At 42.5% G+C, this 25129-nt stretch overlaps 1 protein-coding gene across 1 annotated transcript in view; it reads left to right on the top strand.

Moving 5' to 3' along the window:
• COL19A1 (collagen type XIX alpha 1 chain) overlaps positions 1-25129 on the top strand; it is a 325408-nt gene that overhangs the window by 272071 nt on the left and 28208 nt on the right. Inside the window, exons 38-48 of the mRNA XM_010967573.3 lie at positions 1568-1618; positions 1703-1747; positions 2192-2218; positions 5346-5399; positions 9451-9495; positions 12506-12550; positions 12654-12716; positions 17223-17258; positions 17395-17439; positions 18159-18329; positions 19976-20042. Of these exons, the coding sequence (XP_010965875.2) occupies positions 1568-1618; positions 1703-1747; positions 2192-2218; positions 5346-5399; positions 9451-9495; positions 12506-12550; positions 12654-12716; positions 17223-17258; positions 17395-17439; positions 18159-18329; positions 19976-20042 (649 nt within the window). The remainder of the gene's footprint in view (positions 1-1567; positions 1619-1702; positions 1748-2191; positions 2219-5345; positions 5400-9450; positions 9496-12505; positions 12551-12653; positions 12717-17222; positions 17259-17394; positions 17440-18158; positions 18330-19975; positions 20043-25129) is intronic.

The raw sequence follows: 25129 nt of genomic DNA on the forward strand, positions 1-25129 counted from the left end.
AGAAGATTTGCACTTGGTCAGAGAGGCTGTGGAGGAGCAATGTCTCTCCCCGGAGCAAGTCTGCCCTCATGTGGGGTCTCGGTCGAACAGCATCACAGCTTAGGTCCAACCAAACATTCTTTCCCACCCTGACATGTGGCAAAAGTTTAAGAAGCCAGACTCACCCAGAAGGGGCAGAATTCACCTGTGACTTTCTGGAGACAGCAAAGATTTGTCACGAGTCTGTCGCAGTTACAGCCTGCACATATCCGTGAAGACGTCGGCGCTCTGTTTTTCTAAACCTGTTCTTTTTTTTTTTTTTTTTTTTTTTTTTTTGTCTTACCTTCCCCCTTAACAAGGAGACAGGACAGAAAGCATTCGAGGCTCAAATACTAAAACTCACTCCCTCCCCAGTGGACAGAACAGCAAAATATAACACGAGCTCACAAAAGGGACCTATTGTTTACAATGGGCTTGAGAATTCTTCCTCTTCCCTCCCACCCCCTTCTCCAAAACTATTTCTTCTTCAAGACAAATTAAAGGTTGTCTTTTCTGAGAAACCTCCCCAGGAAATTTCAGACAAAAGTATCCTTCCCCCTCCAGGACTAAGCGCACTAAATAGACCAGATATTCAGTAACTGTCCAGTGAAGGAGTGAAATACTAAATGAATAAATGAGCAGAGTGCTTTTCCCTCCCTCATGAGCCTGTGGAAGATGCATGCAAATTGTCTGCCCTGAGCACTACTGGGTAATACTGTCCAAAACCAGTGCTATGATGGCTCTCCAGTTTTGCAGCTGAAAAGTGGACATCACAAAAAGGAAAATGCAGATTATTGATTCTATGGGAATTGTTAAAAAGAAGGATCAAAGAGCCTAACTGAAATCTTCATACACAGATTTTTTTTTTTCCCCGAATGTTAAAATCTATGATTTTTAAAGCCTCTCAAATTAGTCTCTCTTTAAGTGTTAGTTACTCTGGGACTTTCCACTCCCCAGTCAATTTTATCAGGAAGTTGCTGTTCCCTATTATTTTAAAAGAATAGGTTTTTGTAGAAACATCCAGGCAGGGTTGTGAGTAACATGGTCTCCCCCATTTCCCTTAATCTTCTCTTTAATGTGAAGAGACTGCGGGGTAAAAAAATGACCTTTCAGTAGCCAAATTGTTCCCTATTCACATCTTTATCAGCACGACTGCGTTACAGCCTGCAGGTCATCAGGGCTGTAAACCGTTAGTATAAATTGGCAATTCAGGAACTGAATTTTAATGAGCAAATAATATTTTCCTTTGAATGCATTAGTGTCTCATCTGTCAAGCTGGTGCCTTCATCACACCTCCACTGAAAGCACATGTGTACGTGCTCCAAGTGTAGCTAGAGTGCCTTCTCATTTTCTCCTCTACGCTTGCTTTTGAAAAGCCAAAAATGGAAGCATTGTAATTTTTTTACTGATAGTATTCAACTCCATGTCTAAACTAGAGTAGGAAAAATATTATTTTCCTAATACAGTACAATAAATACAGTATAATAAAGGGTGAAGATGCTAACTGTTCACTTAAAAGAATAATTCTGTATCTCGTTTCTTTTCTAAGGGTGTACCATTCAATGAAGGGAATGGAATGAGCAGTTTATATAAAATCCAGGTATTTATTTTTCTGACTATGTAAAATAATTTTCCAGTTACCGATGACTATAAATTCTTCTTACCTTTATTTTTCCTTTTGAAGGGAGGTGTGACTGTTCCCAGTTACCCAGGGCCCCCCGGACCCCCTGTGAGTACAATTATTTATCACCAAGCATCCTTTAGTTAAACAGCCACAATAAAAAAAAGAAAACAAAACCAAAAGATCTCCTAAGTTCACGGAAGAATACATAACAAATATAACCAAATTTTCTACAGGAGGAAAGCAGTGAAACCAATTGTAATAAAACTGAGGAAATGTACACAGTCAAAATAAAGAAAAACAGCCTTCCGCAGGGTGGGGTCACTTTCTGCATTGGAAATCTGAGAATGAAATCAATGTCCAAGCAGTCACGGTCACGGGAGTCCCATCAAGTGATCTTTCTTCACCTTACACTTCAAATCCAAACTGTAATGGAACAAAACTCTCAGATATTTTTATGTATATGAAAGCAAATAGGACCAAAATTCTTCCTGTTCTGTCATTTTGCTGCAATCATTACTTTTTAAATGACTTCCCATATTTTTCTTACAGGGCCCAAAAGGCGATCCCGGTCCAGTGGTACGTATATTCCCATGTTTTGTGTCTTTTAGAAAGTAAGTCTTTATTAGCGTTTGAAAGAGGTGCATCAGGAGAACTGCCTGCCTCCTGAGACGCTGGTCAGTGAACATGCCAGAGGCAGCAGGCAGGACCCCCAGGAAACACCACCACCTGGTCCTCAGTTCAAGATGCATTCGTTGGTCCTGATGTTGTCACTGCCCTGACTGTCTCCCATCAGTACATTTTCAGACTCACCCTGAGCTGGAGGCAGATGCTTTGAAAGCTCCTCATCAATAGGACTCTTTCTTCTAAGAGGACTATTTTGATGATTGATTCCATGCTTAGTAGATAATGGAAGAAAAATATTGACTGGAAAGAAATTCCTTAGTATGTCTGCCATCTCCCCCCAACAACAACAAGAAGAAAAAGACAAGGGCTGTTTATTTGCTTGAGTGTCTCAGGCAAGCGTTCTGTAGGAGATGTGGGTCGCAGTTATAATCCTGCACAGAGGAGCCCTGTACCAGGAGGTTAACTCTCAGCTCGAAACAGCCCCTGTCCCCCAGAGGCCCAAAGGGTGATAACTATTCTTGGGCATCCTTCTCAACCACCGGACTTCACTAGAAACTCTGCCCGATTCAGTTAGATTCCCTTTTTCCCTTGGCCAATTTTTCCGTCATGTCCTTTTCAAGCGTATGTTCTGTTCTTCATATTTCACATCTATGTCCTAGAACCTTTAACTATTCTTGAAACTCAGATGTACTTGCTACTGAAATGAACTTTCAAACCACTGCCCATTGCCCTGGGAAGCAGTGTCAGGCCCTGTCCTTACAGTAGAGTTTGGTAAAACGAGATGAATACATTTTAAACAAGCAAAAAAAAAGCCCTAAAAAGTCACCTTTTCACATCTAAATATATTTTCAAAGGAGATGCATTAAAGTGCTTATTTTTTGTTATTGGGCAATTATATATTAAAAGCCAATGTGTTTTCTCCTGAAAGCATGATTTCAACCAGTTAGCAGCATTTTCTGAAACCCAAGTATGTCACGGAGAAGTTCCTTTTGTTTTGTTACTCGTGCTTTTTTTATCTGCAACTTTTTTTCATGCGTTCACCAACCATATCCTTCATCCTAATTTTCATCTTCCTTCATCTTATTGATAAAAATTTCCTCCTGGTCCTTCCTTCTCATAGTCACACACACCAAACATTCCCTCTGAATCATTTAGGGGCACCTGGGCTTCTCACTGACTTTTCTGGACCATCCAAGATTTTTTTCATTAGTAACTGTTCATTAAGGTGAGAGAGTTTCTTTAAAAGTATTATAATAAAGGATAAGTTATCATTCACTGGGATTGGAAAGTGGGTGGTGACAAAAATGAGAGAGATTTGAGAATTGGAAGACACAAGGCTTCCAATTTTCTTTTTTTTTTTTTTTTTTTTTTAGCTGCCACAAAGGAATAAGGAATCAAAGCTAAAGGAAATCTACTGCTTGCTCTTAGAGAAGGGAATCAGTGGGCGAAGCACAAAAACAGAAATGTGAAATCAAAACCTCCAGCTTTATCTTAGATGAAACTCTAAATTATTCTTTTGGGGTCCGTGTCAGCACCACCGGACAACTCATTTCTTACCAGTTGCCCAAAATAGAGAAATACTAGCTTGTACCAGAGCGAGAAGCCAGGAATGGTGGGGTCACCAGTCACAGAGTAGAAAACGAAAAAGTCACATTGGAGATACTGGATGGAGGCAGAGTCTCTCTTCCAGTATCCTTTAAATCCCAGGACACCAGATCTGCACCACGATTTCTAATCTTCTCAGTGAAACTTTAGAGATGAAAATTACCCTTATATAGCTTAATTGAATTGTTAATCTTCTGAGGCGTTCCATTTCATTCCCTTGGTATTCAATGTATAAGTGATTTTCAATTAAATACTTCTTTTTAGCTACTTTCAAACAAATATTGATCGATTGGTTGAGTACCTTCCTCTGCCTTAAGGATAGCTGAGAATATAAACAAAGAGAATCAAAGAGCTCATTTCCCTTGTCAGTAACCCAGGGCCTCTTTTACAGAGCTTTATGCAGAGTAGACACTGAGCATCATTTTTTTTTTTTTTTCTGATGGACAAGTTACATATTAGTAGACATTTAAAGACATTTTTGAAGCATAAAAATATCAGGTCATCTGCTGGCTCCTTAAGTATCCTGTGATCAGGACAATATTGTACATCACGATGGAAGTTAGAGTGTTGGTAATATTTCTGAAGCAAATTAGAATGACGCGTGTAAAAATACAATTACAAAGAATGAGCTTTGGAAGCTACCTTTCCTCTGTGATTATGTTGAAAGCATGCAGTGTCCTAAAAAAAAAAAAGAAAAATTTGCAGTTAACATTAATTCATTAACAAGCAGGGATCAAACAACTACCCTCTTTATCCTTCTTAATTTCAAAGCCCTAACATGTATTGTTGGAAGCTACCAACTTCCTTCACTCCGACCTTTCTAAGTGTGTTTCTTGATGGCCTGCAGGCTCCGGTCAGCCTGGGACCACACACTAGTATATGCAAAAGTATTTTTTTAATGGAAATACTTACCTAGCTCTTCTCAGTGACCCAACAGCTTGAGCAATAACTTTTATATTCATTGGAGACTCTGCTCCTGGGACCATCCTCTGAAGCATTCACAGTTCACGTCCAGCTGCACAGAATACTGAGGAATGATAAATGTGCTTTGAGCACTCCATCTTCAGCCCCTCTGGAAGACTTCAGTCTTGTTTTCTGGTAATCTAGGAGCCTTAGGGACCTCGGAAATTGGCACACTCCATGAAAGTCCAGCCTTTCCTTCTAATTCTGATTGAAGTTAGAATTATCACTGACTAGAGGGATTCATCCAGAGCAGGTTCTTAATCAAAATTAAAACAGTTAATTAGAAAATCTACTCGTACTTCTCCAGGGAATAGCTTTATTTTCAAACTATTTTCAGATACTAAATGCAAGAACACAGATGCCGGAAAATAGAGTGCACTATTTACTTGCTACATTACCAAGCAATATTTCAGGGAGTATGTTACAGGCAAAAAATATCTTTGCTTTTGGAGTCAACACTTGAAAACCCTTTTGATCACTGCATTTGCATTCTTATGTTCATATTTAACAGGGAGAACCTGGTGCGATGGGGTTGCCAGGACTGGAAGGATTTCCAGGCATAAAGGTAAGTACAAGGTTAGAAATGTGTTGTAATGAAACATTCAAAACTGTTTATTAAGGGAAAGGGTAGAGCTCAGTGGTAGAGCCCACGCTTAGCATGCATGAAGTCCTGGGTTCAATCCCCAGTACCTCCATTAAAAATGAATAAATAAACCTAATTACCTCCCCCCTCCAAAAAGAAACCCAAAAATTTAAAAGAAAATGTTTATTAAGAGCCTACAACTGCATCAGGGATTATTTATGTTTGGGGATACAGGAGGGAACGAAATAGACAAAAATCTTTGTCTTCATGGAAATTACGTTCCATGAAGGGAATACAGAAACTAAATGCACAAATAACTACATAATATTGCTGCTAAGTGCTGTGAAAAGAAACAAACGGTAGTTCAGATTCAGGGGATCAGGAGTGTCAAAGGGGAGGGTGGTGGCTTTCAGTCAGGGGTTCTGAAAAAGCAAGAACTGAGCAAAGACTTGAAAAAGGTGGAGGGCAGTTAGCCAACGCCCCCCCCCCCAAGCCACAAGGAAGAATGTTCCAGGCAGAATGAGCAGGTTCTGGAGATTTTAATGTAGAGCAAGGTGATGAGAGGTAACTGTAGTATATTGTGTGCCTGAAATTTGCTGTGTCCTCACCACACACACACAAAATGGTACCCTGCGTGAGGTGAGGGGGAAGTGAATTTGCCTGATTGTGGTGATCATTTCATAATGTTTGTGTATATCAAATAATCAAGTGTACATTTAATGTGTATCCAATGATAATTAATAAAAAAAATTATGTTCAAAAAAACCCCAAATCATCAAGTGCCACACCTTAAATATATACAACTAAAAAAGTGAAAATAAAAGAAGAAGAAGGAGAAACAGCAGGTGTAAATGCCCTGAGACAGGCGTATTCCTGGTACATCCAAGGAGACCTAGGGAGTGAGTGAAGGGGCTGTGGTAGGAGATGACGTTGGAGGGGGATGGAGGTAAGGGGCAGCCCTATTCCATCTCCGGTCCCTCCATTAAATAAATAAATAGATAAACCTAATTACCTTCCCCCAAACAAAAAACAAACAAACAAAAAAAGAGAGGGAGAGAGAGGATCAAGGACTGAGCCCTGAGCCCTCCAACATTAGGAGATCAGGAAGAAAAGGAGGAATGAGCAAGGAAGATGGAGGTGAAGTGACCAGGGAACGAAGAGGAAATGTTAGTGTCCTGAAAATCAAGTGAAGGTCAAGTATTAAGGAGAAAGAGAGATCATCCGTCTCAAATATTGTAGATGGGTCAAGTAGAGTGGTCGAGTATTGACTGTTGGAGTTAGCAATCTAGAATTCATGCATCACCAGAGAAATTGTTACTATTTGTTGGTAGGAGCAACGGCTGGACTTGAATGGGCTTGGGAGAGAATGAGAAAAAGAAGATTCAGAGACAGCAAATACAGTCTATACAAAATTCAAGGAGTTTGGGGGCAAAGGAAAGCAAAGAAATGGACCAGTAGCTGCTGGAGGAAGTAGAACAAGGTTTGATAAAATGGATTTTAAATAGAAATACCAGACTGTTCTCTGCTAAAGGAATGATCTAGTAGAAAGGGGAGAAGGGAGAGTTGCTGGAAAGATATCCTTAAATAGCTAAGAAGGAAGGGGACCTATTGCTTAAATGCAGGGTTTGGCTTCATAGAGAAGCCCGGACAGTTCATCTGTGGTGACAGGTGGGAAAACAGAGCGTAGGGTACAGATGCTGGTATGTGGAAACATGAACTGGTTGGAGTCTCTAGGAGTTCTTTTCTGATTCCTTCAATTTTCTCAAAGATGGAGGGATCAAGGTCATCATCTGAGAGTGCAGTAGGGAGGAGAGGTTGGAAATTTAAGGAGAAGGTCTAAGAGAGAAGGCGAGTCCAGGGACCACGCAGTGTGATGGCTGAGCAGAACCCCCTTGAGGTGCATGGACATGAACCCAAATAAGACCAGCCGGTGAGATTATGTGTGCTTCCACACCCAGCTACAGACCCTCAGGTAAAGGCACAGGACAGGAGTGGAGTTAAATTTTAACAAGACTCCCTTTTTCTTTTAATTGAAGTACAGGTTCCAGTTTTGACGTGTGAGTACCAAAAGCAAGAATGAGGCCAGTAAGCCAACAGCACACACAAGGGAGTGATTATAACATGGAATTTAAACTAGATAAGCGAGGGGGAGGGGCCATCTAGGGAATGAAGGACAATGAAAAATGTGTACCACGGATGGAAGTCTTGGTATCATCAAAAGTTTGGGGGATCCATGGGATTCAAGGGAGTGACAGAGAATAATGGAAGATGGTGGTCCAAGGTTGCAATGCATGAATGGAGGTTATGGAGGGGACGGACTTATTGTTATTGACAAGCTCAGCTGTCACTATGGAAACGAGAGGCCAGATCATTAGATGAGAGTGGTTCAAAGAGCTGTGAGAGAGACGTGATTGTTGGAAGGACCATCTTATCAGAGAGGAGCCCCCTTAAGGTTAATCTTTATTGGTTACGCAAATACTGAATGAAATTGAATGAAAAGCTCCAGTATATTCATTTCAAGGGCAAAACTCCTGTAATTTAAAAGGCGCAGAGCGAAACCAGCAAGGATTACCTGTTTCTCACCCGTTTTTCTATTAGTTCTTTTTTATTCTTTTCTTTTTGATGGCAGCTTTGCTTTATTAAAAATACTACTTCTATCCTATATGGTGGGGACTTTATCCTAGTTGGTCCTTGCCTTTCATTTTTGTGTTTAGTCTTATTGCATATGTAAATACAACTTTTATGTAGTCAAATCTAAAACTATTTTCCTTTTTGATTTCTTGTTTGGCTCTTATGCACTAAATGACTTTCATTTTCATGCTCAATCAAAATCAGATCATCTGACTTGTGTTTCCTCCTAGTTCTTATTAATTCATATTATTTTATTTTTATATAATCTATGTGGAATTTATATAGAGTTTAATGTAAAGAGGAGTCAAACTCTTTTCAAAGAAATTATTCAATTATTAGCACTATTTGTTGAATAATACAGCTCTTTCTTTACTAAAATCCTGTTATAATTGTTGGCCTGTGTTGGAGGTTTCTGTTATATTGCATTGATATACTGCTTAATTTTAGGCCAATATTCCATTTCTTCAAATATTGTAACTTTATTGTATGTTGAAATACTGTATTGCTAACTATTATTCCTCTTTTATTTTTTTCCTTTTACCTTCAAATATATTTATTATCCTGGGTGAATTTTAATATCATTTGATCAAGCTGCAATTTGTAAAAATCGCATTAAATTTATAAATTAGTTTGGGTAGCAGTGACACCTTTACGACATGGTCTTACCCTCCAAGAACAAAACATCTCTCTCCATTTAATCAAGTCTTCTTTTATGTCCCTGAGTGAACTTACGAAGTTTTTTAATGTAGGTTCTGCTCAACCAAAATTGCCATTTTATTAGCCCATATATAATCATAAGTATTTTTCGCCTTGTCAGCTTTATCTAAAATACCACATTGCCTTTGGAAAAAAAGAGGTGAGTCACTCTCCTGGTCAGAGCAGTTCCAGGGATCTTCTTATTGGCCTAATGAGGAGAAACCACAAATTCTCTCATTCTAAATACATTTATTCTAACCCTCCATCCAATGAAGCAAGTATAGGGACCGCTGTTTAGGAGACATTCCGTGTGCTACCTCTTTTAAGAATTGGTAATGAATTGCTTTTGAATATATGGAATAAAAATACTGACTCAAAAATATTGACTCACTTTTACCTGTAGGGGTGTGTGGGTTCTATCTTTTAAAAATAAGTCGCAGAAATGATGACGTGAATGCTTGTTTACATTAAGGCTGTTATTTGCTTTGGTTTATGAAAAAGGAGAGAGAGAGCTTCAGTCGGTTCCACCGGCTGCGATACTCATTTTGTTATTTTCTCCCCTGTGCTCGAGCCCCATACCACCTGCTATTGATCACGCTTATAGGCTCCAAACAAAAGCTTTACCAAATCCAGATTGTCCTTTGAGCATGACTTTGTATCGGTGGAGATCTGACAGATATCATTATAAGTGGTGCATCTCTTCCAGGGAGACCGAGGCCCAGCAGGTCCCCCAGGGATGGCCGGGATATCGGTGAGTCCACATCATCTCGTACTGTTTTCTAGGTACCATCAGCAGGGCTGGACGTACACGGTGACTCCTGGAGCCTCCAGTTAAAAACGACCGTCTGTCCCCCTCCCACCTTGAGAATGCTCCTTTATTTTCATCTTTTTTAAAGTTCTACCTTTCTTTTTTTCTTCCCAACTCACTTTCCTATGGGTACAGGGAGCCTCGTCACCTGTGACGATACATGAACATAGCACAGCTCTGAGAAGCATGTTTCACTTCTCTCTTCTTGTCCTATTTCAAGTTTTCTCGAGCCTCCAAAGTTCCCATCCTCAGGCGCGTGCTGCCGGTGCTTCGTATTCAGCTGCAGCCTGCCTGATTTTCCCTCAGCCTGGTGTTATTAACAGAGCTTTATCGCTGCTAATATTTCCTCGTAAACTAGCCCGTCCTTCCTCTTCATCATTTTTTTTGCTCTCTGGTGTCAAATGTTTTCAGCTCATCAAGGTCTTTTCAGAGGAATAGGAAGTGATCCAGGAAAGGTTAAAATCATTTCTCTGAGCCCTGGAGACTACTCTAATCTTCATTCACGATGCTCTAATTAAAATTTTGTGGTCATGCTTTATGAATAAGAGCCCATTTTTATTCTCGTGCTAGGTGCCCCCCCCCCCCCAGGGTGGGCCAGGGTAGGAAAGTCAGTGGAAACCAGGTGCTGGAATCACAGGAACCTGAGGAAGATAGGAAAGGGCCCCACCATCTCCACCGACCACCAGCCATTGACCTCCACTGACACCACCCAGAGCCTGGGACCACCACCCACCAAACCCTCAGCCCTCAAAGGGCCAGTAGCCACTCTGCTTCCTTCTACTTAGTTGCTAAATCTAATAGCAAAAAGTAAAAATCCATCCACACTCTACAGAAAATCATCCTGTTTAGGTGATAACATCCCCTTCATTTGCTGTTTTAGGTCAAGTTCAATATTAGTTTGACTGCAAAAGTAACATGAAAATATTTGCTTTAGGGAGCACTGCAGAATCTTTTACACAAGAAAGGATTCTTCTTGAAATCCAGCTCACACTTAAACCCTTCCACCCCACCCTCCGTCACTACCATTCCTACCAACCTATTTGCAACTCTATTTGTAGAATTGCCCTGAGTCCCCTTACAACCTGCCTCCCTTAGAGTCACACCCTGTTTTTGTTTCCACACAGTATAATGAAGCTAAATGCCCTCGCTGTATCCCCCAGGTGTGCTTATCAATTACTTCCAACTGTCACCCTAAATTAAGTCTACCTTCAAAAAAAAAGAATACTAGCCACCGTTGAAAGTATTTAAAAGATAAGTGACCAGCTCAAAAGGCAATCTACAGGAAGAATTCCAAGGATATTTTTGAAGGAGGCAGCATGATGGAAATAAGGCCAGCTTGCCACTTGTTTGGACGTCTGAGATCAAATACATTTACCCGAACTGCAGTTTTCATATCTCTTCATTAAGGAGATTAACTGACAATTACAGAAGTAGGGAAGCAGTGAAAAAAAAAATGCACACTGCGAGTATACAACTGGGTAGTTAAAACTACAACTTTATTTTTTATAACTGGACCTTACTGTGGCTCAGAAAATGAAATAATTCAAAGATTCTGGAAGGAGTACTGATGGTTACACAACAGTTAGTGTACTTAAGGCCACTGAATTGTACTCTTAGAAATGGTTAAAATGGTAGTCTTGTGTCATGTATCTTTTACTACAATAAAAGAAGAATTTTATGGGGATGCTCTGGTTGAAGGAGAGATGTGCTCACCTATTCAGCAGATCGCAGGCCTCTGCTGAGACCCAAGGGGCCCAGTCTTGCTCTTCCTGGAACAGACCAGGCCTTCCTCGTCTGCTCGGGCCCGTCCAGGGACTTCAGGGCCCTTCCTCCCATCCCCCAGCTCCCAGGACAACACACAGACACAAAGGGGGGCAGCTACACGTGCCCGTTGAGGGTGTGGCTCGGGGCAGTGTGCTCTCCCCAGGTCCCCTGAGTTCCCTGCTGGCACTTCCAGCCTTTGGGATTACTGCTGCCTGCTAACAACCCCACAGTCGCTTTGTCTCAGATCTCGGGGTCCCAAGCACTCTGCACCCCTGAGTCTGCACCCAGACCCTCTGGGACACTGGCTTTGTCAGCTTTAACCCTCCCCCATCTCAGGTCCCTGGGATTTCAGGAGCTCCTGCTGCACACACAGGCATCCCTGAGGAGACGGGGATGCCATCTCAGGCCTCGTGCCTGCCTCCCTTCACCCCCCAAGCCTGAGCCCACCTGCCAGCTCCCAACATTCTAAACAGCAGGTGGGGGAAAAGGTCCTTCCTCTTGATCCCCTTCCAACCTATTGGGATTTCTGTGGTCTCAGCCCCACACATACATCCCCAACCACACAAAGCTCAAAGGACAGGAGGTGTCTCCTTCTCAAAGATGCTGTCCTTGAGCCTGGTCCCCACTGCCCATCTCTGCTGGACCATCTTCTTCTCTTGTCCCCCTCCATGGTCTCTATGCCACCTGCCCTCTGTCACTGGTCCTCCAGGCCATGGTGTGCTAGAACAAACCAACCTTGTCCTCTCCTTTTCAACAAAACATGGCTTTTCAAATCAAACATGCCTTTTCTTTTTAAATCTTACTATGAACTTAAAAACCTCCCTGTGAAACTCAAAGTCTAGGAAAGACCTCTTTGGTCCTCCGTGCCCTCCTTCCCCCTAAAGTAAAGAAGACCCACCAAACAGGCACGAGGGAAATTTCCAGACACGAGGATAAGTGAGTTTAATGTTTTCAAATTAGTGTCACCCTCCCTGCCATACACCCACATGTGCATTGAGAGGCTGCACATTGGCCTGTACCTCAGAGGCCGCAGAGCAGAGCGTGGGACCCCCAGACCACGTCGGGTAGGAATGCCATGTTAGTGTACGGTCACACCTGCAGCACAAGAAACTCACGGGTGGGGGAGGGAAGCGCGGGGCATTGTTCAGTAATTTGGTTCCTAATATTTCTCCTTGATTTGATTTCCCAGGGAAAACCTGGAGCCCCAGGGCCTCCAGGAATTCCAGGGGAACCGGTGAGTCGTCCTTTCTTTACTTAACGATTGTACTTGTGTTGCACTGCTTGCCATTTTAAAGCTTTTCTTGGCTGCTAATGTTTGTCTGTGGACCTACCTGCAGGGGGAAAGAGGGCCTGTTGGAGACGTAGGTTTCCCTGGACCCGAAGGACCCGAAGGAAAGCCCGTAAGTCCTTTTCAGTCCTTAAAATTTGCCAGTTTAAGAAAAGTTCTAAGCATTGGCCACTTTACCGATCTCTGAAAATCTGAGGTTTGAGTGCGGAGTTTTCAATGAAGTAAGGGCAGGTTCTGCAAATGGCTTGGTGGAGGTGGAGGGGGTGGGGGGAGGGTGTGGCTCCTACCGAGTGTCTCAGCTCCCTGTGAGCATCTCTGTGTCTGGAACCACAGTGAGAACAGTGAGGTCGTTTAAGTGTCAGGAAATTGGACTCATTATTTCCTTGGTCTGATGTTCTCAATGGAGTTAGAAAAGAAAGTGGCCTGTCATGTCCTGAAATATGTAGACTCACAGATAAAACACCTGTGTTCAGCTAAGGACTCAAGTAGAAGCTATTTTCTCAGATTCCCTCCTTTATCTATGGGCCTCGTTCTTACACTTTCATGAATCACTGCTGCCAGATACATCATCCCGTCCTGTCCTAGAAGCGCTCTTGGCTACTGAGATGGAATCTTGATGCAACATACAGCAATGGTTCCTACTAAATCAGTTCCATTCAATGTATATTCATTCATCTCTTCCCTGCTGTTTGCTAAGGATGTGCTGGGCCCTGAGAGATGACATATAAAGAGGAATAAGACATACCCCACTCTCTGGTGTACCCTTCATAGTGGGTGCTGCTCCCTTTGCTTGTTTCTCTGTGGTGATGTGTGTGGGAAGGGGGTACCTCTGGGAGAAGGGGGTGCTGAAGCAGTGCAGAGTTCAGGAGCTGCTCAGTTATCTGTGAAACCTCAAGGGCGGTGCCGCCCCTGGCCACCATCTTCCCAGAAAAGGCAACATGAAAATACAGGAAACGTAAGCCATTTCGAGTCAGGAAGATCTGGGTTTGAGCTATAACTCAAAGGGTTTGTGAGTCACTTAAGTAACGTGACGTATGGTGAGATGTCTGGTGCCTGTCCTAGAAGATGCCCATCAGTGTTAGTTTCATCCCCTGCCTCCTCCTTTCCCCTCTTTTACCAACCCCCTATTCCCAACCCCTGTCAGCCACTCCTAAATGCTTGCCATCAGGGTCCCAGGGAATTATGCAAAAGGCAACTTGTTCATTCAACAAACATTTCTTGAGCACCTAGTCCATTCTAGGCGCTGCTCTGGGTGCCTACAACTCATCGGATTTACATTCTAGTATTGGGACACAGGTAGCGGACAAATAAATACACACACAATTTCAGGTGGAAGACGAACTAAGCAGAGTGCAGCCCTAGCGTGGCATTTAACAGGACAGTCAGAAAGGCCTGCCATTTGGGCAAAACCTGCATGACCAGGGAGATCAAGCCATGGGGGGAGGCAGGGCTGGGGGGACACTGTTTCAGGAAAAAGGAATGGCTAGGGGAGCCCAAGGTGTCCAAGGAAGAGCAGAAGCCATGAAGTCCAGAGTGAGCTAAGCTAAAGGAGGGCGGGGAAGATAAGGAGAGGGAGGTGGGCAGTGGCCAGACCACGAGGAACTCCTAAGCCAGGAATAGAGTTTGGGTTGCATTTGAAGAATGATGGAGACCCATTGGAGCAGCGGGGAAGGAAATGGTTGAACTGCATTTTTTTTTTTTTTTTGAGTATGGTCAGTTTGCAATGTTGTGTTAATTTCTGGGGCACAACATAGTGATTCAGTTGTATATATAAATAAATAAATACATATATATTATATATATATATATATTATATATATATATAATATATAATTATAATATATATATATAAAATATATATATATATATATATTCCTTTCCATATTCTTTTTCATTACAGGTTATTGCAAGATATTGAATATGATTCCCTGTGCTATGCAGTAGGACTTTGTTGTCATCTGTTTTGTATACAGTAGTGTGTATCTGCAAATCCCAAACTCTAATTAGGCTGCATTTTAAAGGGCCCCTCTGACTGCTGTGTGGACAGCTGACTGTAGGGAGTGGATTGGAAGCAAGCAGAGGGGAGCACTGCCCTAATCCCCGTGAGACGTCCTGACAGTGGGAGCGGGGAGATGTGAGGAGGAGGGGATTTAGGATGTGCATCGAAGGGAGTGCCAACCAGACTTCCTGATGGCCCAGATGTGGAGTCGGAGGAGGAGACAGATCAAAACAGGGGTGTAGGGTCAGAGCCACTGTGTCAGGGCGGTGTGTTGGGTGAGATGGGGAGGTTTGGGAGAAAAAACCAAGAGTTTTCTGTATTAAAATGTTCATCCTGACGCACTGCTAGGCATCCAAGTGGAATGCTAAGTAAGCAGCGGATACATGCATTGGGAATCCATGGGGAGGCCAGGACGGGAGACACCGATTTGGGTGTTTCAACCTGCGCCCGGACGAAATGGAGTCACCGCGAGCTGGGAAGAGAAAAGTGCACTTGAACTGTCAGGAGAGGATCCGGCCAGGCTGAGACGGTGTAGGTGAAGAAAATCTGGCAAAAGAGGTTTCCTGGGTCTCGAGGGAGCTACGTGTGTTTTTAAGAGAGGAGAGATCTACATACAGATAAGTCGCAGGGGAGCTGACAGTTGTCCGCTGGCTTTGGGAATGCGGAGGTCATCAGTGGGAGAGATCACAGCATGCCAGCATCTTGATGGGAATGATCCAGTGGACAGGGGATGTTCTGAAGATACGAGAGTGGACGTTGAGTAAGGAGAGAAGACCGACAAGGCCCTAACAAGGAACAGGGCAGAGCATCCTTCTTCACAGGAGGGAGGGGCGGGGCAGGCGTCGGAGTACAAACCCACACGGGTGGGTGGACCTAGTGGAGGAGTTTGTCATCTCCTGTTATTTTCTCAGTGAAAGAAGTGAAGTCATTTGTTGACCATGAGGAGCAGGGTGGTGATGCTGGAGGTCTGACAAGACAGGAAAATATGTGAAAGAGTACTTTTGAAAAGAAGGAGTCAGATCAGGAAATGTGGAAGGGTGGCCCAGTGATGCAGAAGGGCTGCCTGCGAGATGCTCTTATACATGTAGATGAGAACAGGTGAGCAAGGGTACCTGTTCCTCAGCCAGTCAGCTGCTCCGATGCAGGTGGACAGTGGACAGGACATTGGTTACATCTGCTAGGTTAGAAAGGAGCATAGGGTTCTCCCAGATAAGTGAGATGAGGGGGAGAAAGGTAAATGCATTTAGGCTTTTCTAAAAATTTCTGAAAGCAGGGCCCCTTTCCCATCCCACTGCCATGGAAAGCCAGTTAGTAACACCTTCATGGAGAAAAGAGAACACACATGATAGTCTTTGACGATTGACAAGGGACAAAAAAAAATTGTAGGTTTATTTATTTTCTTATACTACTACCAAAAACACGAATTACATTTTTACACTGGATTTATCCTCTTTTATTCAAGTGACGTAGTTGTTTCTTTCACACACTCCCTTTAACCAGCTTGATCTCTTTGCGTGTGTTTATGGATGTCATAGACCCTTGGAACCCGACACTTCAGGCAACACAATCTGAGTTAGAGTGCTGTAGATAATTCCAAGGATGTCCCCGGGAGTGTGGGGGTCTGGGGTTGGGCTCTCAGCTGCGACAGGTGTCAGTGTCATTGGGAGCTGTGACCACATGCACTTGTCCGCAGTTCCAGCCTTGCTGACTCCGCTCCAGCACAGTAAATGTCTTCTGGGCTTCTCAGAGAAGCGGGTCCTCCCAGTTGCCTGCTGGCTAAGAAACCATCGTCCCCACCTTGAGCTCCCTCTTCAGATCCTATCTCAGAAACACACCTGCTGTTGGGCTCTCGGTATTTGACTGGACCCCAGCCTTCTCCCATCTCCCCGCCACTGGCTTTCCCAGGCTTATAGATCTGCAAGCAGAGCTGGACTTTATCCCCACCTTCAGAACTGCCTCAGAAAGTTCTGGAAACTTCCAGTTTACTCATTAAAAAACCACTAATACTCTCAGAAAACATGATTACAGATTTCTCACTGTCCTTTCATGCTTGCCAACTGCGAAACAACAATCGTGCTCTGGCTGATGGTTTATTTCATTGTAGGGTCAGGTTCTGACCTTGCTATGAAATTTCTCAAGAAGCAGCAGAGACCACTTACTGAGAATGACTCTCTTTGGTAGAAAAACTGTTAGAAGGGAGAAGGAAATGCCAGAGACGGGCCACCCAGCACCAGGGGGAGCCGCCCTGTTGCTCAGAATGTACCTAATGGAATAAGCAGGGGAAATAACCCTGTTGACTATTTATAGTAAGCTGGGCATTTTCTATTATTTCACCAAATCCTCCATTTTAAGGCCATTATTTTATCCTCACTTTGTAAGTTAAGGAGCTGACGCTATTAAGGTTAAGTCAATTGCCTGAAGGAAATGGAACTTGTCAGTGACAGAATCAGAATTTAAACTCAGGGCTGAGTCTGTCTGTTTTGTTTTCCATTTCACTGCTCTGCCTCACCAACATCTCAGTGGGAATATGATAAAGTCCTTGAAACTTTACCCTTGTGCTGTGTTTAGCTATGTCTGGTAACACCGAATTTGAAACATTGATCATGTTTTGTCTTACAGGGAATAAATGGAAAAGATGGATTACCAGGTGCACAGGTATGGAAAACACCATTGAACATTAGTGTCCTAATGCAAAACTGCACCCCAGATTACCTGCCAGAATTCTTGATCAAGCAGATTGATGAGAAATCTTGGTAAGCAGTGATTTTTAGTGCTGATCTGTGTTTTCCAGGGCATCATGGGTAAACCTGGAGAGAGAGGCCCCAAAGGAGAACGGGTATGTATATTACTATTGTGCATGTTACATTTTTTGATTTTTTATTGACATACAGTCGGTTTACAATGTGTCAATTTCTGGTGTATTTCATATATATTTCAGTCATACATATACATACATATACTTCTTTTCATATTCTTTTTCATTATAGGTTACTACAAGATATTGAATATAGTTCCCTGTGCTCTACAGTATAAACTTGTTGTTTATCTGTTTTATATACAGTAGTTAGTATCTGCAAATCTTGAACTCCCAGTTTATCCCTTCCCACCCTCTTCCCCTCCCCAGTAACCATCAGTTTGTTTTCTGTGTCTGTGAGTCTGTTTCTGTTTTGTAAATAAGTTCATTTGTGCCATTTTTTTAGATTCCACATATACGTGATATCACATGATATTTTCCTTTCTCTCTCTGACTTATTTCACTTAGTATGGTGATCTCCAGGTCCATCCATGGTGCTGCACATGGCATTTGTTCATTCTTTTTTGTGGCTGAGTAGTATATATGTGCACCACAACTTCTTTATCCAGTCGTCTGTTGATGGACATTTCATTTGCTTCCATCTGTGGGTCATTGTAAACGGTACTGCTGTGTGTTCTCCAGGGGCAGTCTACCCAGGCAATAGAAATAAAAGCAAAAAGAAACAAATGGGACCTAATTAAACTTACAAGCTTTTGCACAGCAGAGATCCTTCTTTATTATTATTTTTTTTTCCTTAACAGGGTGATCAGGGAATTCCAGGAGACAGAGGCCCACAAGGTGAACGAGGGAAGCCAGGCCTTCAAGGCATGAAGGGGGCCATAGGTCCTGTGGGGCCCCCAGGAAACAAGGGCTCCGTGGGACCCCCCGGGCACCAAGGCCCTCCGGGCCACCCAGGCCTGCCCGGCTCTCCGGTAAGTGGTACCGAGAGCTCCGGGACCTCCTGGCTGGGATTGACCATGTGTCCCTCTTCAATGAAAGCAGTCGTAAACCTTTCAAAATAAATAAAATGAACCTAAACTGGTCTCCACAAGGGCAGCAAGTTATACCCAGCATCCTCTGCTAAGTGTCACTAAACGTTCCCTCATTAGACCCTCGCAACGACTCTGGGACGATCCCACGCTTACAAACGCAGAAACGAGGGTTGTCCTGCCCATGGTCACTGTTATTTAGTGGGGTTGATGCAGATCTGACCGACCCCAAAGCCATGCTCTTAAATACTCTCTATAATGTCTTCTTACAAGACACAGAAAACACGTGTTTCTATTTCATGTTCAAACTCCATCCTGGTGAATATCAGAACAACACATCTGCCCTGAGTGGTGCTTTGAAGTGGAAACTGGGTCGACAGAGAGTGGTTACGGAAGCCCATGTGTTTATGACTAGAGATGGGGCCGAATTGGGCATTCTCACAGTAGTCTTTATTTTTACCCACCCTTCTACGCGCACCTTGAATAACGCCTGTGTACTGAACTCTCAGTGCTGCGTCAGTAACTGGTATCAGATGCGTTAATTCACTTGTCTCATACACAGTGAAAACAAAATACTGAAATAGGGCATCTTTTTTTTTTTTTTTTTTTGATGGAGGGACTGGGGATTGAACCCAGTACCTCATGAATTCTAAGCATGGCACTCTACCACTGAGCTCTATCCTCCCCCCAAAGTAGGACATTCTTGGAACTATTCTGTTCCACACAAGTCATCACTTCAAGAGCCCATCAGGTTGTCTTTAATGCCACACAATATACTCTCAAATAGTAATCACCAAATACAAAGGAACAAAATACTTTGAGATCCTAACCATTGTGAAAAATAATAGCTCCCTTTTTAAAATATCAGGTACTATAGTAAAACATTACTATAGTAAATGCTAGATCCTTTGTCAAATTCATGTCAATTTACTTGTCAAGGGAGTAAAAATTCAACTGACATCATTTGTCTACTTCCCGTTACCAGATCCCATAACATTTTCTATTAAGTGAAAAAAAAAAATGCTTAATACAAATATACCTGCCATGTGTAAATTACAAAATAAACTTGACTATGAGATGAAATTTACCACGTTTTACCCATGAATAAAACATTTTAAAGAATAATTCAGCGTACCTGGAGTCCTCTTCCAGGTTTTCTTCCTTTAAAGATACACAGTAAAGTCAGTGATACTGACTTCACCAGTGTCCAGGGATTAGACAGAAGTTAAAATGTGTCGGGAGTGACACCATCATAACACTGGTTTAAATTCTGTAACTTCAGATAATGAAGTAGTGGAAAGTGTCTTTCCTAATTGTATGAAATCATGTCCGTCCATTTAGTAGGAAACACGGTCATACGCTGGTTGTGGTCTCAGCCCACAGCTTTCAAAGTCATTATGTGCTTCTTCCCAGCGTTGGATCAAAACAAGAGATATTTATTGTCTCGTAGAGCCATTTGCCAAAAGTATTTTGCTTGATCAGTGGATCTCAACAGGTTTTGAGTAGACACACCAACCCAATATTTCTGTTCTGTATTCTCATGCTAGGTACTATATTAACAGACTTTTTTTTTTTTCCTTTTTCTTTAGGCTGATGTGGTTTCATTTGAAGAAATAAAGAAGTACATTAATCAAGAGGTTCTGAGGATTTTTGAAGGTTAGATTTGCTTAATAAACATTTCTAAATTTTCCACTGGTTCCTCCCTCCCACCCGCTGTAGAGAATAGAATTCCTCCTGCAACATCTCAAGAAGTAGTTGGACAACAGTCATCTTAGGAGGTGACCGGTGCTGTGATGCAGCAGCTCTGGTCAAAACTGCTTCCTCAAACTCAGTTAAACGTGCCTCCCTGTAACTGCGTCTCCTCATTCGGGAGCCTGGAGACCTCAGGGAGCATCTGCATCTTTATTTTTTCTTAAATTCAGACATTTCTCTTTTTTCCCCATTTTTTTAAATTGAAGTTTAGTTGCTTTACAATGTTGTATTAGTTTCAGGTGTACAGCATAGTGATTCAGTTATATGTATATATTCTTTTTCAGGTAAAGAATATATTTGTCTTAAAATCCACTCTACATTTCTTCCTCTATTACGTGATTTTGCCAAATGATTTGCTAAAATCAAGATCATGCCCTTCAACCATGAGCCAAATAAAGTGAGAATCATTTGTCTTCAGACAATAAACCCACAGCAACTCATGCTTCCTGCTTCCTTGGCAAAGCATCCTTTCTTTGCTGAACGAAAAACACATGGTTGAATTTTGCAAGGAATTTGATTACAAGTTCCTCAAGTTCATCTTAAGCCTTTCTACTGCTAATACGGAGTTAGCTACTCTCCAGGAAGCCCTGATTATTTTAAACAATAATTAGTATTAAAGACCAAAATCTCAGTGCTTAAGAGCCCATTACCTTACTTCACATGAGCACTGGAGATAGAGAAGCACAGGGACTTTTAACTGCTTCAGTGACAACATAGAAAAAAAACGTTTTTCCAATGGTTATGAATTCATGCTGTTCATTTCACTTCACCTTGACCTCTAATAAGTATCTTTACCTTGCTCTGACATGGTAGTGTATTCATGCAGTCATCCAGTCTTTCTTTTTGAGCTACCGGTTTTCTCTTTGTCATTTTAATGTTGCCCTTACATTTAAGTCTCCTTTTCTTTCTATTTTTTTTTTTTTGACTCTTGAATCAAGCATCACGAAGTTGGCTCTAAATGTTTGCAATCCAAACATTCCCCTCAACAAGCATCCCTTGAGCATCAGCAGTCTTAAAAAGAAAGGCATCGTAAGCTCTCAGGGAAACACGGAAATATATAGATGCAGAGGCAGGACTGGCTAATTTGCAGGACTCAGTGCAAAATGAAAATGGAAGTGCCCTGGTTCAAAAATTATTAGGAATTATAAGACAGGCGCAACAGAACATCAGACCGAGCACTGGGCCCTTCTGAGCCTGGGGGCTCCATGACTGCACAGGCGGGGTGTCTGTGAAGCCAGCCCCCAGGCACAGGAGCCTGGACACCTCAGGGAGCATCTGCATCCTTATTTTTTGTTAAATTCAGACATTTCTCTTTTTTCCCCATTTTTTAAATTGAAGTTTAGTTGATTTACAATGTTGTATTAGTTTTGGGTGTACAGCACATGATTTAGTTATACATATATATTCTTTTTCATTATAGGCCATTATAAGGTATTGAACCGAGTTCCCTGTGCTACACAGTAGGACCTTGGTGTTTATCTGTTCTATACATAGTACTTTGTATCTGCCAGCCCCACACTGGGGTTTGGGATTAGCATCTGCGTCTTTAGTAGCCCACAACTGTGAAAAGGGAAATCCAGCAAATTCATGTTTCTGGATTGCAATCTAAAATTCTCCTTTACTCTTCAGCTCTTTTTTTGAAAAAATGGAGGTACAGGAGATCGAACCCAGGACCTCATGTGTACTGGGCACGCACTCTACCACCGAGCTACACCCACCTCCTCAGACAAATTTAACGTTGAACTTCAATTTCTTACAAGAATTTAGATAACATATAGTAAATAGTTCAGTAGTTAATTAGTCTAACTTTTTAAAGGCTGGTTAATAAGGTCAGAAAATATACTCAAACACTCTCAGAAAAATATGATGTGTGGAGATGTGGGAGGTATTTGTGTTCCAAGTCCAGTGGACACTGGATGAAGGTGGGGACCCTGAGGGCCTGTGATGGAAGAGACAGGCCACCTCTGCCTGAGGAGGCTCCGTGCCGCCCAGCCCAGGCCACTCCGAGGTGACTCCTGAGGAGGGAGGGCAGGGGGGGTGGGCTGCTCCCCATCTGTGAGTGGTCAGTATCTTCAGAAGCTAACAGATGTCTTGGCTTCAAGACATGGTTCTAAAGGGGCCCCAAAGGAAATTTTTCCCTGAGACTTCCAGACTCCGAGACTCCAGCTGTAATACCCCCTCTTTTTATCTCTGTTGCCACAAGTATAGAAAACTCTTCTTTTCAACAAAATTATACCTAGAACCAAGAATTTAGTTCTTTTTTTTTTCAATAGAGGTATTGGGGATTGAACCCAGCACCTCGTGTGTGCCCAGCAGGCGCACTACCACTGAGCTATACCCACCAGTCCCCGCAAGAACTTAGTTCCTTAGCACTTGAATTTGCCCCAAAATTATTTCAATTCAGTCCATTTAATCTTCCACTTCGAAGTCACCTTTTCCGTGGCTTCTAAACACCATTTATAAAAGAGAAAAAAGAAATCCTCCATTTTCACAAATCATAGCGCTCCAAGGTCACAGACTGCCTTTTCAGAAAGCTTTAAAAGCAAAGATTAATTTTCACATGTTAAAACAGTTACCAGTAAATGCTACAGTTAAGCAGCATCCTTCTACCCCTCTCTTGCTTAGCCATTTCACGAGAGAGCTTCACAGCCAGTCCTCATCTCTGCTCCACTCAGCCCCGCACGTCTACAGCCTCGGCAGAGTGTCTCCCTGTTCAGCAAGCCAGGGACTGTCAGTGGGGCTCAGGGGTGGGGGGTCCTGCTCCCTCACATCATCATTCCAGATATCCAGACAGTAGTAAAACCCTAGACCAAGACCTAAACCTCAGGCTCTCCTCGTGGAGTTTCCCAGCTCCCTTTGAGGTGACTCCAACCCCCACAGATCTCACATTTTGGACTGTCCCCCAGGCCATCAAGCCTTCTTTCAACATTCTGATGCCCCATCCCAAACCCAACCATGGTGGAAGCAGGTGGCTCTCCACCAATCCCAACTCTAGGTTTCCGGTTTCATCACAATGCACAGACCCTCAATTTAAAATTAGGTTAAATTCCTGATTGGATTGGCCAGGAGGGCAGATCCTTTTGCACACAAGGTGGCCACACAGAGAAGGGACGGATGTTATGTGTCCAAGCTTAGCTTCCTTTCATTTTATGAGGGCTTTGCAGCTGTCAGGGACGTTGCCCATACGAATGAGACTCTTGCCAGATCTGAGAAGCTTAATTCTCGCTCTGACGCCACCCTATTGTATTTGGGGATTTACATCACCCTGCAGGAAGAATTCACCAACCTAGGCAGGTATGTGGACAAACATCTGGCTCTCTTGGCTCTTAAGACAAACTTGAAAGCAACAAAGTCACACCTGCCACTGTGGAAAGAAAGGAAAGTTAGACCTGTGTCCCCGGACAATGTTTCTGCGTCCAGATTTGCAGTGTCCAGGAAAGCCCCTTTCCCTAGGCTTCCTCCATTTTTCATTCATCATTTCATCCACAAATATGTGAATGTGTATGAATATGTATTATCCTGTTCACTTTTTCTTTTTGTGTTTACATTTTATTTTTAAACTTCCAGACTATAAAATTGACTTTTTCCCTTTCATGTCTGTTTCTATGAATGTTAACACATGCATATGTTTGTACAACAATGGCCACATCAGGGTATAGGACAGTCCTATGCATCACTGAGGGAAACTCCCCCGACTCTATTTCACAGTCTCGTCTCCCCATCCCCACTCCTGGGCAGCCACTGATCTGTTCTCTGTCACCATCGTTTTGTCTTTTTGAGAATGTCACCTGCATGAAATCAGATGGAGTGTAACCTTTCGAGGATGAATTTCATGCAGCATGATGCTTTGTTTTTACTGAAGTCTAGTCAGTTTACAGTGTTGTGTCAATTTCTGGTGTACACCAGCATCATATTTCAGTCATACATATACATGCATATATCCCTTTCCATATTCTTTTTCATTATGGGTATACAAGATAGTGAATATAGTTCCTTGTGCTATACAGTAGAAACTTGTTGTTTATCCTGTCCTCTTATTTCAAGACTGCAACATCTCCTGCAGATATTAATTTATATATGCATTTGTATATACATATTTGCACACACATCATCTTATAGATACATATAATTGGAGATATAGTCTTAAAAAATATTTTCCACATTATAGAAATCAAGAAATCATCTCTATTTCTTCCAGGCTGCTTCTCTGTCTTTGTTTGGGTCTATCATTCAGCGTATAGAGCTTCCTCAGTGCCCATAAATAATCCTTGGTTGTCTGCTCATACAAAAGCATGGGTTCTAAAACACTGATGGAAAGTTAGGAGTGGACAGTGGACTTGTCAACCATGAGCCTTACTGTAGGGTAGTCTAGCTTTTCTTTTTTTAAACTTAGGAACCCTCAACTTCGCAGTCTTTAAGTCTTCCCTCTTATTTCAGTCAGACTCCCCAAAGGGAACACTTGTGTTTCCTGCCTGGCTTCCAGCATGTGGGGAGTGAAGAAGGAAGACTGGGCTGGCACCACAGACCAAGAGTGGCCACAGCTATTTCTTGCCCAGGGATTCAGTCGGGAAGTCTGAGTCTTAATGCAGTCTGGGGTCTCCAGTGCAGAGATGATCTGTTTACCTATTTATGATAATAAAAAAAAAAAAATCCCAACCTTTTGCTGAGATTGGGGAGGGACAACCACCCAGCTGACAGAGTAGAGAAAAAGATTTCTAAGACCATTTCTTCAACCAACCTCCCTAATCCTAGTTCTCCTCCGTCACCCTCACTTCCAGGTGTAACTTGTGTGGCTCCCTCCTGAACCTTTTAAGGATTTGGCTTCTCAGCTTCTGATGTAAAGATTTGGTTTTCTTGAGCCTGCTAAGTCATCCATCTCTCCACCATCTGGTTCTCAGCTTCCAAAGTTTTATGGTGTCTCCTTTCATATGCTCCCATTCTTGGGGTTTTATGCCTTTGTTTGTTTTTTTTTTTTTAATTGAAGTATAGTC

Source organism: Camelus bactrianus, chromosome 8, assembly GCF_048773025.1.
Source record: "Camelus bactrianus isolate YW-2024 breed Bactrian camel chromosome 8, ASM4877302v1, whole genome shotgun sequence".
Classification (NCBI taxonomy): domain Eukaryota; kingdom Metazoa; phylum Chordata; class Mammalia; order Artiodactyla; family Camelidae; genus Camelus; species Camelus bactrianus.